This window comes from Rhipicephalus sanguineus, chromosome 2 (genome assembly GCF_013339695.2).
Source record: "Rhipicephalus sanguineus isolate Rsan-2018 chromosome 2, BIME_Rsan_1.4, whole genome shotgun sequence".
Classification (NCBI taxonomy): Eukaryota; Metazoa; Arthropoda; class Arachnida; order Ixodida; family Ixodidae; genus Rhipicephalus; species Rhipicephalus sanguineus.
In genome coordinates this window covers 142,166,970-142,180,045 of record NC_051177.1, presented here as the reverse complement: position 1 = coordinate 142,180,045, position 13,076 = coordinate 142,166,970, and the positions used below count along the sequence as shown (strand labels likewise).

The 13,076-nt window shown below is 50.1% G+C and overlaps 3 protein-coding genes across 3 annotated transcripts in view; 2 read left to right on the top strand and 1 right to left on the bottom strand.

Annotated features, from left to right (window-relative positions):
- Window positions 1-13,076, bottom strand: part of LOC119383741 (KICSTOR complex protein ITFG2) — an 89,905-nt gene that overhangs the window by 5,991 nt on the left and 70,838 nt on the right. The gene's annotated exons all lie outside the window — the stretch shown is intronic.
- LOC125757380 (mucin-17-like) lies at window positions 2,590-5,363 on the top strand. The gene is made up of 4 exons (XM_049412937.1): window positions 2,590-3,003; window positions 3,538-3,556; window positions 3,890-5,039; window positions 5,087-5,363. The coding sequence occupies exons 1-4, from the start codon at window positions 2,590-2,592 to the stop codon at window positions 5,361-5,363; spliced, it is 1,860 nt and encodes a 619-aa protein (XP_049268894.1).
- Window positions 5,463-6,267, top strand: LOC125757229 (uncharacterized). Its single transcript, XM_049412653.1, has 3 exons — window positions 5,463-5,639; window positions 5,736-5,911; window positions 6,159-6,267. The coding sequence occupies exons 1-3, from the start codon at window positions 5,464-5,466 to the stop codon at window positions 6,212-6,214; spliced, it is 408 nt and encodes a 135-aa protein (XP_049268610.1). The 5' UTR covers window position 5,463; the 3' UTR covers window positions 6,215-6,267.

Here is a 13,076-nt window from a genome sequence, read left to right as displayed (position 1 = left end):
GGGGTATTTCAATGGAGCCAAAATCTAAAGTGGCATTTATATCAGAGGAGGCAAAAAAGCACAAAGGATTTCAGTTAACTGAATGTGGTCTCTTTGTGATTGAAACACTTCCTTTTCTTGCTGCATCCCCTGACGGAATCGCCTCCTGTGAATGTTGTGGGAAATCTGTGGTAGAGATTAAGTTCCCTGCATCTCTAAAAGGTGCTTCCCTCAATAATGCATCAATGCATTTGCAATACTTGAACAGTGATTTGCAGTTAAAACAAGATCATGCCTATTATGCCCAGGTACAAGCCCAAATGGCCACCACAAAGCTCCGCCGTGCGTACTTTTTAGTGTTTACAGGGGCGTCCCTTACAATTGAGCTTATCAGCTTCAATGAATCATTTTGGTCACTGGCAGAACCCAAAGCGGCGAGCTTTTTTTTCACCAACGTTTTTCCTGAACTGCAGACTAAACAAATTCTGAAGCAAATAGAGTGTGCCAAGGAAACATGTTATTGTCATGGTACCAAATCAGGCCGCATTGTTCAATGCATACTGTGTACAGCAAACTTTCATTTGAAATGTGTTCAGCTGAAGCGTACACCGAAGTCATGGACATGCAGGGAATGTCAAGTTGTAAGAATTCCACGCCAATGAGAGTGTACCACATGTTCAACAGCAAAGAGACAACACCTTAAAAAGAGCACTGACTTTGTTCTAGTCAAAACTTGTGTCGCTTTTTAACTACAGTGATGCGTTATCGATGTGCATGCCAGATGAAACCCAGTAGTAAAAGCAATGGTATTTTAATAATCTTTCTTTGAACACGATTGACTGCTTCACTCTTCATTTTGCCCGTAAGATATAATAGCTTATCTTTCAATTAGTCTTGTTCAGCCGGGTCCTCATGCACTGTGTTGATGATAGGCGTCTGCAGATTTACTAGACCACAACACACAATTGCCAACTCATCTATAGTGGCAAAGCCTACATCCCCAGCTCTTTTTATAAAGCTCACAGGGAGGATCATGTGGAATAGCCTGAATGCTTTGAGCCTCTGAAATGATCGCTCAACGTGTATACGAACACTGGAAAGTTTTCTCGACATGGTTACTTCTGCACCAGGAAGTTGAGCTCGCTTCTTCGTCAATGAAGGCATAAGCAGGCGGGCAAGAGAGATAACTGAGGCATACCACACCACTAAGAATGATAACTGCATAAGTTGACCTTTGGTTTCACTCTCTGAACAAGAGATTATATTCATACAGTAGACTCACCATAATTCATACTTTCGGTTAATTCAAACAAAATTTAAATTTCTGGCTGGCCTGCTATTCCTTCAATGTATTTAAAAACCACTTAAATCAAACTCCGTCATTCGGTTAGTTCGTACTTTTTGCGTGTCGATACCGAAAAATATCTACTGCTTTCCTGCAACTATATGCAAATTTGCGTGCTTATACAGTTATAACAGTCAAAAAATGAAAAATAAACGCCTCAAGCGCAAAACAAAAACAGCGGGTACGAAAGTGACATGCACGGCATCGGCTATCTCTGCTTTTCCGGCGTGCTGGCCGACGCCGAAGCACGTGACCTGCACTTCGTACATTGCAGCACTGGAACCGCGCCGCGCAATTTTCTATCGACCATATCACCGCAAGGGAAGTATCAGACGCTACCCCCGAAAAAGAAAGTGGCTGCTATTCAAGAAGTCGACGCTGGAGTAAAGAAGACTGAAGTGGCACTGAAATATGGTATCGCCAAGAGTACTCTGACAACTCTTCTGAAAGCCAAGGACAAGCTGCAGAATAACGCAAGCCGCTTCGCTCCCGATCGAAAAAGACTTGGGGAAGTGGCATACCCGGATCTTGGAAAGGCTCTTCTCCTTTGGTTCAAGCGTGCACGGAGCTCCAATCTACCAGTAAGTGGGCCAATCCTGCGAGAGAAAGCTGCAAGAGCTTTCCTTGCGCTTTGGAATTGAAGGTTTCAAGTGCAGCGACGGCTGGATTTCTCGATTCAACGAACACCACGGCCTTTCCTTCAAAACAGTAAGTGCTGAAACGGCAGCGGTTGATGAAGCTGTTGCTTCCAACTGGCAGCAGACTAGGCTTAAAAGCCTGCTGCTTAAATACTCTCCTGCTGATATATACAATGCCGATGAAATGAGGCTGTTTTTTATGTGCCTGTCCAATCAAACTTTGTGTCACAAGGGGGAGCGCGTTGCACTGGTGGAAAGCTCGGCAAAGAAAGGTTAACCGTCACGGTCTGCGATAATATGGACGAAAGCCACAAACCAGAACTCTTTGTTACAGGCAAGTCAAAGCATCCCAGGTGCTTTAAAGGCGTCCGAACCTTCTCAGTTGCGTATGAAGGACACACGCGAGCCTGGATGACACAAGCCCTGTTTGAGGGTTGGCTTCGCAGATTGGACGGGCAAATCAAGCAAGCGAAAAGGAAAATCTTGCTCATCGTTGATAATTGCCCTGCACATGGCGACATGGAGGGGCTGGGTGCAATTCGCCTCGAATTCTTGCCTCCTGGTACAACAGCTGTCCTCCAGCCCCTAGATCGAGGGGTAATAAAATGTTTGCAAGTTAAATACAGGATGCTTCTGCTCAAGAGATTGTTGATACGTTTGGACAGTTCCATGCCATACAGCGCCACACTCGTCCCATTGTTGGAGATGCTCGCCGACGTGTGGAATGCTCTCACGACAACAACAACAAGGAAGTGTTTCCAGCATGCCTACCGCATACCTGGCTGCAGCATTGACACTTCGCCTGACTACCTGCCGACTGAGGAGGGCGACGAAACCATAGTGCTGTCCGCTCTGCAAGCGCACAACATAATTGCCGACCTCAACGATTATGCAGCTACTGATGACAGTCTGTGCGTGTGCAGGGAGGACACACTCGACAACTTGGTAGCAGAGGTGCTGCCAGCACAATATAGCAGCGAAAGCGAAGAGGAGTTAGGAGCGGATACAACTGCACAGGCCTTGTTTCACTACATTGCTCAGGTTCGAAAATTTCTGACAGCAACAGAAAACTCTGAGAATGAACTAGCTGCACTTACTGGCATAGAGAGCTTTGTGTTGAAGGCACATGTAGCAAAGAAGCAGTTGACCATTCACAATTTCTTTAAGGGAGGACATGGGTCTTTTGAAAACAAAAAATCACGAAAAAATCAGTTTTTTGAAAGTGGCATTTTCATAAAATACAAACACTGCCACGTGTTCTGACAAAGTTTCCCGCGTTGTGGATAAATATTTAGGTGCAATACCAGTTTATGTAACCATCGCGAGCTATACTTTGAGTCAAAGAAGCGCAAAAAAAAGGGCTCTTTCAAGCCGCGTTGCCGCTGGACCACGCATGCTGTCGTGGCCATATTGGTCACGTCGGAAAGAACTACTTTTTTCTTCAGATTCCCGCCACAATTTCATTCGTCCGCCTATTTGCTGTGTAGTAATACCGCGCCGAAAAAAAGTCCCAGCACGCGACTCCATTCGCCCATTCTGTGCATGTGACTAAATGGAGCCCTGTGATTGGTGCAGGCGGCTGGTGTCTGCTGCGGTGCGTGGACGCACTCGAGAAGCATAGCGCGATGCCATTTTCGAGAGTCGTGTCAACGCGGCCTTTTCAGACTGTCACGGCAATCGGCGGCACTGTAGTGTGTGCCAGCGACGGATTGTGTGGTGTCACGTGCAGCATCAGTACGCTCATTGAATTTGTCCCGTCCGTGGAAGGAGTCGGCACAGCCTCGGCGAAGATGGCCCTGCCGAAGACACCTTACTCCGGGCTTATCACACCGGTCCTTTTTCGTCGCTGTCCGTTTGGGCCGCTGAAGTGAAAGGTTGTTTCCTTCGTGCTCCGCGACTTCGAACACGATCTCTACGCTTCCCTCAGCGGCCACCCGGCCGCTCAGCCCCACGATTCTTGAGTTGGACGAGCGAGGCCATGCCTCGGAAGCCCTCTGGAAAGACCATAGCACTCAGCAGAGTGCCATGAGTGCTATGCGCGACTCCGACAGCCCGGCCACCGAACCGCAGTTTTCAGCGCCCTCCAAGCGCGCCCCATGCGCCGGGCATCGCCGTTCGCACAGCCTGACAACAAACAGTCTCGTGCGGCACACCCTGCATGTCACCCCAGAACAGCAGGCATACGTCAATGGGCTCATAGACAAGTGGGAAGCCCAGAATCCCCCCAAGCCCTTCAAGCCCTTCGAACTTCCCGTGGAGTTCGAAGTTCGCTTCAGCGCTCTATCCAACGCTGCTGCTGAACCACTGCTACCTCAGCGAGACGACCCTGGAGCTCCTGAACGAGCCGGCCCCTCGGAGGAGCACCGAAGCGTCTCACTGCCCCCCACCAACAGGGAAGAGCAGATGGACTCAACTGCTTCCCGCAAGCGCAGCCGCGAGGAGGTCAGCAGCGACGACAAGGAGGACGAACCTCGCAAGCAGTCGGCCGCCTCTCCTGCCGATCCCGAGCCTTCCGACGAGGACAGCGTCCCCACACAGTGCACTGAGGAGACAGGGACAGAGGCCACAACACCTGCGAGCCTCGACGAAGCTGCCACTGCTGCAGTGACCTCCTCGGCGGCCCAAACTACTTCGGCGAGCCCCTCCCCCGTCCTCTTCCCGTCAGGAGAGACGCTGGTGGCCGATGCTGCTGCCCAGGACAGCGGTAGCCCTCCTCCCGCCCCTGCGGCAGCTGAGACGCCGACAACCCCTCTCGATTCACTCTCGGCTGGAGCAGAGGCCATGGACGAGGCTACAGTTGACACCTGCACGCAGGAAACCACTCGGAAGACCACCCCAGTGACCGCAATGGCCTTTCTGAGGTCCCCAACAGCAGGAGAACAGCCAGCATCCCGCAAGAGGAAGAAGAAGGGCAGGAAGACAGCTCGGAAACAGCACATCCCTGCTGCACCCCTGAGCACCCCTGCTGTTTCTTCCTCTGCGGGACCAAGTGCCCCTCCTGCTGATCCTGTCACCACTGGGAGACCACCAGCCCTGGCCCCTGCGGTTACCAGCACCCCGAGAGCCAGCCAGACAAGGTGAGCTTCCAGGAGGTGAAGTTAAAGGCTCCACTGCCGCGCACCAGGAAAATCACCACCGCTGCCCTGCCGGTGGACCCTGCTGTCGTGGGGACAGTGCTTTTCCGGCCTTCTGCTCCTGGCGGCTCATTTCACGGCACTCCACGCCCGAGTATCGCGCAGGCGCTCCCATCGCACCCGGGTGTTGCTGACATCCGGGTGAATCACCACCGCAACATCGTGGCGGTGGACGCGACCTCTCAGGAGTGCCTCACTCTGCTCCTGGCCCTTCCCGCGCCGTCACGCAGTTTACGGGCACCTAGCGCCATCAAGGTAAGAAAGTGAGAAACGCACGAAGTATCTGCGATGTTTTGCTTGTTTTTTGCTGCGGGGAAGTTTCCTCTCGCCGCGAAAAGTTTCGGGTAGCTGCGCGAGCACATCGATCATGGCGTCATCATCGCGTGTTGACATTCCCAAAAGACACGTTTCTCGCGAATCCATCGCATCAACAGTCGATTTTGAGGATGTAATCAGCAGCAGTGAGTCTGGAGAAGATGTTGACTCATCAGATTTCAGCACCGATGACGAAGATGCGTCAAGTCAAGCTGCAACGTCCAGCAGGTGAGTGTTTGCTGTATGCGAGGCGCACATTTTGTTGACTAATCAGTGGTCACGAGTGGCAGAGCGTGTACTCACAGCAATTTTACTCATTTTCAGGGTCTCAACGTCCTACGGACATGATTCCTTGCCGGCATCTGTCAAGCGTGTACAGTTTCTGCCGAGACGAAACCCGGGGGTCGAAGTCGGCGGCGCGCTCCGGAGTAATGCGCGGGACTTCGTCCGGGCCGTCGATTTCTTCCAGTTTTTCACCATGCAGCTGATCAGCATGATCTGCGACTACACGAACAAATATGCGTCGATGCATATTTTAGAGAGGCAGACGTACACGGAGAGAGACAGTTCGTGGAGGAACTTCAGTCCCGATAATGTGATGAAGTGCATTGGAATCCTCATATACATGGGAATTGTTGAGTTGCCTCGCCTTCATCTGTATTGGAACACCTTGGAGATATTTTCGGGCCTCATTCCTCCGAAGATTATGCCCAGGAGCCGTTTTTTTGCGTTCCTTGCCTTTCTAAGTGTCATGGACTCGGAGCAGACAGACCCCGTCCGCGATGGCAAGCTGCACAGGATAGCAAACCTACTGCAGCACATCAATGACGTGTCTTGTCAGCTTTTTCAGCCGTACCGCAACTTGTGTGTGAACGAGAGAATGGTGAAGTCTAAAGGATGATCCGAAATCCATCAGTATAAGCGTGACAAGGGAGTCAAGTGGGGGTACAAACTCTGGGTCCTCGCAGACTCAAGGACAGGCTATACTGTCCAATTCAGTGTTTATACAGGGAAGAGAGAAGCACCCAGCTCAAAGAGACTGGCCTATGACGTTGTAACGCACCTCTGCGAATCATATTTAGATCAAGGGTACATCATCTACCTGGATAATTTCTATACATCCACGTCTTGCAGAACAACACGCAAAGATCGCCGTGGATTCCCCTCCGAGCTGAAAGAGACCACCTGGGAGAAAAGAGCAGCTCGAGGAGACGTTCGCTGGATGCGATGCAGTGACATGCTGTACTTACAGTGGAAGGACAAGCGTGCCGTATACTTGATGAGCACAGCACACACAGCAAACAAACACGTCATTGCAACGCGAAAAGTGAAGAGGGCAGACAGATGGACCAAGATTCCCGTCACGAGCCGCTCTTGATAGAAGAGTACAACAAGGGCATGCTTGGTGTTGGCAAGTCAGATCAACTCATTGCTTTCTATAACGTGCTGATGAAATGTGCGAGATGGTGGAAGATGCTGTTCTTTCACTGCATCGACATTGCCATCGTGAATAGTTTTATTCTTTTTGAGGCACACCGGAGGGATCACCCTGAAATAGATGAGCTGTCAAGAAAGACTGGCTTTGACCAGCTCGCATTTCGAATTGAGCTGATCAACCAGATTCTTGGCACGGACGAAAGACATGTTCCCCCTCCTCCACCTCCAAAAAAGTCAGAACACAAGCCCCAGGAGCAAAAAAAAAAACGCCGAAATTACAAGCTCTGCTATGACAACCAAAAGACACAGATGAAAACAGCAGTTTTGTGTCGGCCATGTGGGGTCTATCTTTGTTTCATCCCGACAGAGGGACTGCTTTCGAGAATGGCAAGAGACGCACCCTCACTAACTTTCTTTTTTGTGGGAAGAACAGTTTTTAGCAATAATTTTTGAAACTTGTACAACCTTTTTGCAACATAAGAAGCTACAAACTGTATATCTTGAATTTTTTTAACGTCATCATTTCCTAAGTTATCCTCCCTTTTAAAGTGTTAAATGTATAATCACTGTACAGTAAAAGCTCGTTAATTCGACTCTCGTTAATTCGGAAAATCGGTTAATTCGGACACGTCATCTGGTCCCTGTAAATATACGCATCACTCTATGAGACTGGGCGCTCGTTATTTCGGACAGATTTGACCGCAAATCGGATAATTCGGCGACTTTCGGGCCGCTGGCGAGGCTCGAAAATGAAAAAAGAACAATTCGGAACAAAAGTGAAGCTCAAACGCAGCATCGCCATGGACATCAATTATCGACTTGGCTTGGATCGAGACTGGTTGAACGGCTTTTTTTCGCGTGTGGGTTTTGTTGCTTTGTTCCCGTTGGTGTGCTGCATCGTTGATCGCCGATTTATCGAGGAACGTTTCAGTACGGCTCCTTTAGCTTGATCTTTGCTGGTGCTTTTGTGCTGACTTCTCGTGCGACCGCACTCTCCGCCGATGGCAACGCCGGCGAAGCGGCCCAAGTACGAGGCCAAGGACTTCACCACCAAAGTAGAAATTTTGCGTGCTCTGAATAACGGGCTCTCCCGACAAGAAGTGATGAAGAGTGATGAAAGGGGATCCTTCAATCGGCGGCAACAAGCAAGGAACGAGTAACCGTACTTTTATCCCCCAACGTGACGGTAACAGAGCGCTTGCCCATCAACGATCTTCCCGTGGATTACCGTGCCAACCGAAAAGCGTGGATGACGGGTGAAACTTTTGCGGTACTGCAGACGACATGCGAGCTGCTGAGCACCTTGAAGGGCTCAGAAAAATTGTGTCCGCGCGAATTTCCGCTCGAAAACAGACAAGCATCCGCGATTACTTTGTTAAGTAAAGGTATGTTGAAAAAACTCGTGCATTTATTATTTCGACCATTCGATAATTCGGACATTCGGTTAATTCGGACATTTTTTCCGGTCCCTAGAAATCCGAATTAACGAGCTTTTACTGTATAAACTTTTCTTTATAAAAATTTTTTTCATTAATATGTGTAATAAATATATGTACAACAATTATGTTATTGGGCAGAACGTTCTTTTAGCTACATTTTGGTACCAAACAATGTAAATAAGGCGTTAGTATCTAGCTGGAAAAAATTATTTTTCACACCTAGTAAAAATGGCCCCTTTTCTCGCGGTAGCGAAAGAGTTCAGAGGAAGGTCATTCTGGAAGCTGAAGTAGTGGGGAACTGTGCAGCGGGCCAAAAATACGGCGTGCCTGAAAACAATGCGCGCCGTTGGAGGAAAGACAAGGAGGTCCTTTTTGCGTGTGCGGCAACCAGAAAAGCCTTTCGTGGCCTGCGGAAAGGTGCTTTTCCTGAAGTTGAAGCCCCTTTGACAGAATTCATCAAAGAAAGAAGAAGCTGCTGTTTGGCTGTTACGACAGAAATCGTCCAAACAAAGGCACGCGAAATTGCCCGAGCTCATGGCATTGACCATTCAAAGGGTTCAGGAATATATGAAGCGAGCGGGGTTTTCTCTTCGGAGAGGCGACGAACTTCTGTAATGCAGAAGCTGCCGGCGGACTACGAAGAAAAGCTCACTTCATTTCAGCGCTACGTGATCAGCTTGCGGAGACGGTACGAGTTTCTGCCCAGGCAGATTGGCAACGCAGACGAGACGCCTATTTTTTTCGATATGCCAACTGCCCAGACAATTCACATGAAAGATGACCGTCAAGTTAGCATACGGACAACGGGTAATGAGAAATCCCGCATTACAGTCATGCTTGGTTGTACAGGCGTGGGCGCAACTTGCCACCGTACATAATATTCAAAAGAAAGACAATGCCAAAAGAAGTTTTTCCCAGAAATGTGCACATTCAGTGTAATGAAAAAGGCTGGATGACCGAAGAACATTTTTTTGGATTGGCTGAAGACTGTGTGGTGTCGGCGACCTGGGGCACTGCTGAGCAGGCGGTCGCTCCTTGTTTTGGACACTTTTCGTTGACATCTTACTGAAGGGGTCAAAAAGAAGCTTCAGGATGATAAAACAGAGCTGGCTGTGATCTCTGGAGGCATGACGAGCCAACTACAACCCTTGGACATTTGCTTAAATAAGCCTTTTAAGGATCACGTCCGAAGGCTCTATAGCGAATGAATGGATTCCGACAGCATTGCCTTGACGCCGTCGGGTCGTCTAACGCGGGCATCGCCTTCAATGCTGGCGCAGTGGGTGGCCGACGCGTGGAGAGCCATAATGGAAGCAATGGTGGCAGCGTCACTTAAAAATGCTGTATCTCCAACCGTCTCGACGGCACTGAGGACGATGAACTGTGAGAGTACGAGTCCGACAAGGAAAACACAGATGTGTCTGAGGAGGAGGGCATGTCGCCGTGAACACAACGCTGCAGGATTTTGGGTGTGCATTTTGCCTGTGTGTGTGTGTGTGTGTGTGTGTGTGTGTGTGTGTGTGTGTGTGTGTGTGTGTGTGTGTGTGTGTGTGTGTGTGTGTGTGTGTGTGTGTGTCTCTGTGTGTGTGTGTGTGTGTGTCTGTGTGTGTGTGTCTGTGTGTGTGTGTGTGTGTGTGTGTGTGCGCGCGCGTGTGTGTGTGCGCGCACGTGTGTGTGTGTGCGCGCGCGCGTGTGTGTGTGCGCGTGTGTATGTGCGTGCGTTAGTGCGTGTGAAAGGTGATAAATGCAATAAATGTAGGTGCTCCCCTTACCTCGCCTTATATTAGTGTGCATATTTTTTTCTTTTTCGGTGGTCCTCCAACTTGACCCTCGCCCTATAATCGTGACCGCCTTATAATTGAATAAGTACGGTAAGGAGGCCATCCATCGAGATGTTGTGCCGCTGGATTCTGGAGGCGTGGAGCCAGATTCCAAGCCATATGATCGTCCGGAGCTTCAAGAAGACTGGGATCTCCAATAGCCTGGACGGTACAGAAGACGATGCGCTGTGATCTGGCGATGACGAGGCGGCAGCAGCAAGCGACATAAGTGAGGAAGACACTGACGGCGATGGAAGCGAGTAGGAGTGCCAAAAAGGGGCCGGTTGGTGTCCACAATAAAGCTTTTTTTTTTTTTCGCATACATTGCGTGCAAACGCTTACTTTTTAAAGACTGAGGTATAATTATCGATTTTCTCAACACCGTCATGCGAAATTTCAACTTTTATACCTACCGCAATTTCTTTTCCCCGTAATGAACCCTCCCTCCAAATTTGCATCAACATTTCTGAAAAAAAAAGTGGGTTCATTGCGCGTGTATACCCGGTATTTGTGTCCTTCAAGTAAGTCTTCAGTTGTTAGACCAGCGCTTGCCCATTGTTCCCTCTCGTGTGTTGTCTTGTGCACTGCCAAAGAATGTACATACGAACATGTTACTTCCAACGATGTGACTTCAAATCACACGCTGTGTCCAGAAAACCCAGAGCCATGTTGTCGCCAAAATGCCGCAAAAGGCCAGAGGTGAGCCTGCTCCGAAGCACTGTCACAATCTGCCACCCCATGTATGTGAGGCGCTTCCTGTCAAGTGTCAATAAATGTTTGTCTGATGAAGCACTTCCTCAGCGACGCCTAAGAGGCAAGACCCAGAATAACAACAAATGGATTCACACAATGATATGGGCACTGGCGCTAAAGGAAAAGCACACATCCTCGTTGGCTGTGCAAACTGCTGTGGCAGAGGCTATAATGAAATTCAATGCTGAAAATGAAGAAGCCTCCCCAGCCATAGTTGAGGAGCTACAGCTAAATCCTGGACCCCTGTTGACTACACGCATGATGGATAAAGACTGCCACCGAGCTGAGGCATGCACATGCAAGCATGCCTCTGTTGAAAATTTGCAGCAAGTGCTCAGAAGACATCACCGGTGTGAGTGGAGACAGACAGTGTTCTTGGAGGTTACCAATGAAATAGCATTTGTATATATTGTAATAATTTGTGGTGTTCTGTGTTAAAAATGAGCTTATTTTGTTTCTTTGAAGTTTTCTCAGAATATCACCTTTGGCATTTTGTAAACTTTCAGAAGCGATAGCTCGGTCTTCAGGGCACATAGAGCCACAATTCTTGTGGTGGCATGTAGCTACATAAGTATAATATCATTACAACAGACATTCATAGCTGTTGTGTCGCGCGACCCCTGGTGACATGCTAAGACACCAGTGCTGTTGTGCTCTCTATTCATGCTACTGGGTGGAGCTGGGTCTCTTCCATATCTCTTTGCTACCACCAATCCGGCATGGCCATGCCGGTCATGTGACCCGTGCCTCGCGAACCAATAGCCATTCTTCCCCCTCCTTAAAACCACCTGCAATAAACGCGGGAGAGCAGTCTCCCATCAGTCTCGCCGAAGCTTGGTCTACGCGTCGTCACTTTACGCGCCTCCCGTCGTTTGGCCTCTCTGTCGGCCCGCCGCGGGTTACGCCGCGCTCCGGCCCTACACAACACATGGCGATGAGGTAGTTGAACCGCTACGCTACTACGACAGGCGACGCCAGGAAGAGCACAACGTACGTGACACTACGCTACGAGTCACATTTTTCTGCTGCACATTGGTACTTTGGCTTCCTGCATGCTACAAGGGCATCGGCCTGAATTTCCTTTGTTCCAGCTCCGGCTGCTGAACGACGCCACTTCAATTCTGCTTAGGCCTACTGCTACCTGAACGCATGGTGGCCCTGTTTGCAAACCTTCCTCCGATCCTCAACGCTCCCGCCAAGCCTACAATTCCATGGTATATATGGCAAAAGATTTTCCAGGTACACCTGAAGGTGGCCGGCGGAAGCGGCTGGAAGGACGAAAGACGTGCGTCAGCGCTCCTCTGCACGCTCGGCATCGAGGGCCAACGCAAATACTTCGCCGCACAAGAGCAGCTTGAAGCGGAGGCGGATGGCGCAATCACGGCGTCTGGTTCGGGCACGGTGCCGAAGACAGGAGCGGCGACAGCAACGGCGTACAACACAGTGCTCCAGTTTCTAGACGGGCTTTTCGCCGAGACAACAAACGTGCTAGCCGAGCGGCACCTTTTCACGAGCCGCAAACAACTGCCCGGCGAAACGTTTCTCGACTTCGTCATCGTGCTGAAAGAAAAGGTCCTGTCATGCAAGTTCTGAGCTACCTACGACGATAGAATGCATGACCAGATAATTCATGGGGTCGCCAACGCACATGCACGGGCCAAACTTCTGTCCTACGGGGAAGCCCTTATGCTGCAAAAGGCTGAAGAAGTTGGACACGACTTGGAGGCGCTCAACAAAGCCAACGCGGCATTTGGAGAAAATGAGCGGCTACTCGGCTCGCACTCCGGTTACGGCGGCAGCATCCAGTGCGTCGCAGCGGCTCAAAATGGCGGGTCGGCTGCTTCGCTGGCCCCGCAGGTGACTCAACATGGCGACGGCTTCCCCCCCAAGTCAGGTGGCCGCATCCAAGATGGCTGTGCGGGCTCGACGGCGCTGGTACAAGATTGCGTTCGCTACCAGCAAGTGCAACAGCTTGCGCCCAAGCCTCAAGTCGGCCGCTGTTTTCACTGCGGCAAGTTAGGGCATTTGGCGACTTCGAGAAATTGTCCAGCCAAAAAGAAAACTTGTCAATTTTGTCGTATCAAAGGGCATTTCGCGGCAGTCTGCCGTAAGCGACGAGCGTCGGTACAGGAAGTTACCCCCGTTCAAGACGCTGACTCCGGCACTGCCACAGTCCTATCCGTGCAAGCTGCGCTGACTAGCCCAAGGGACTTGCG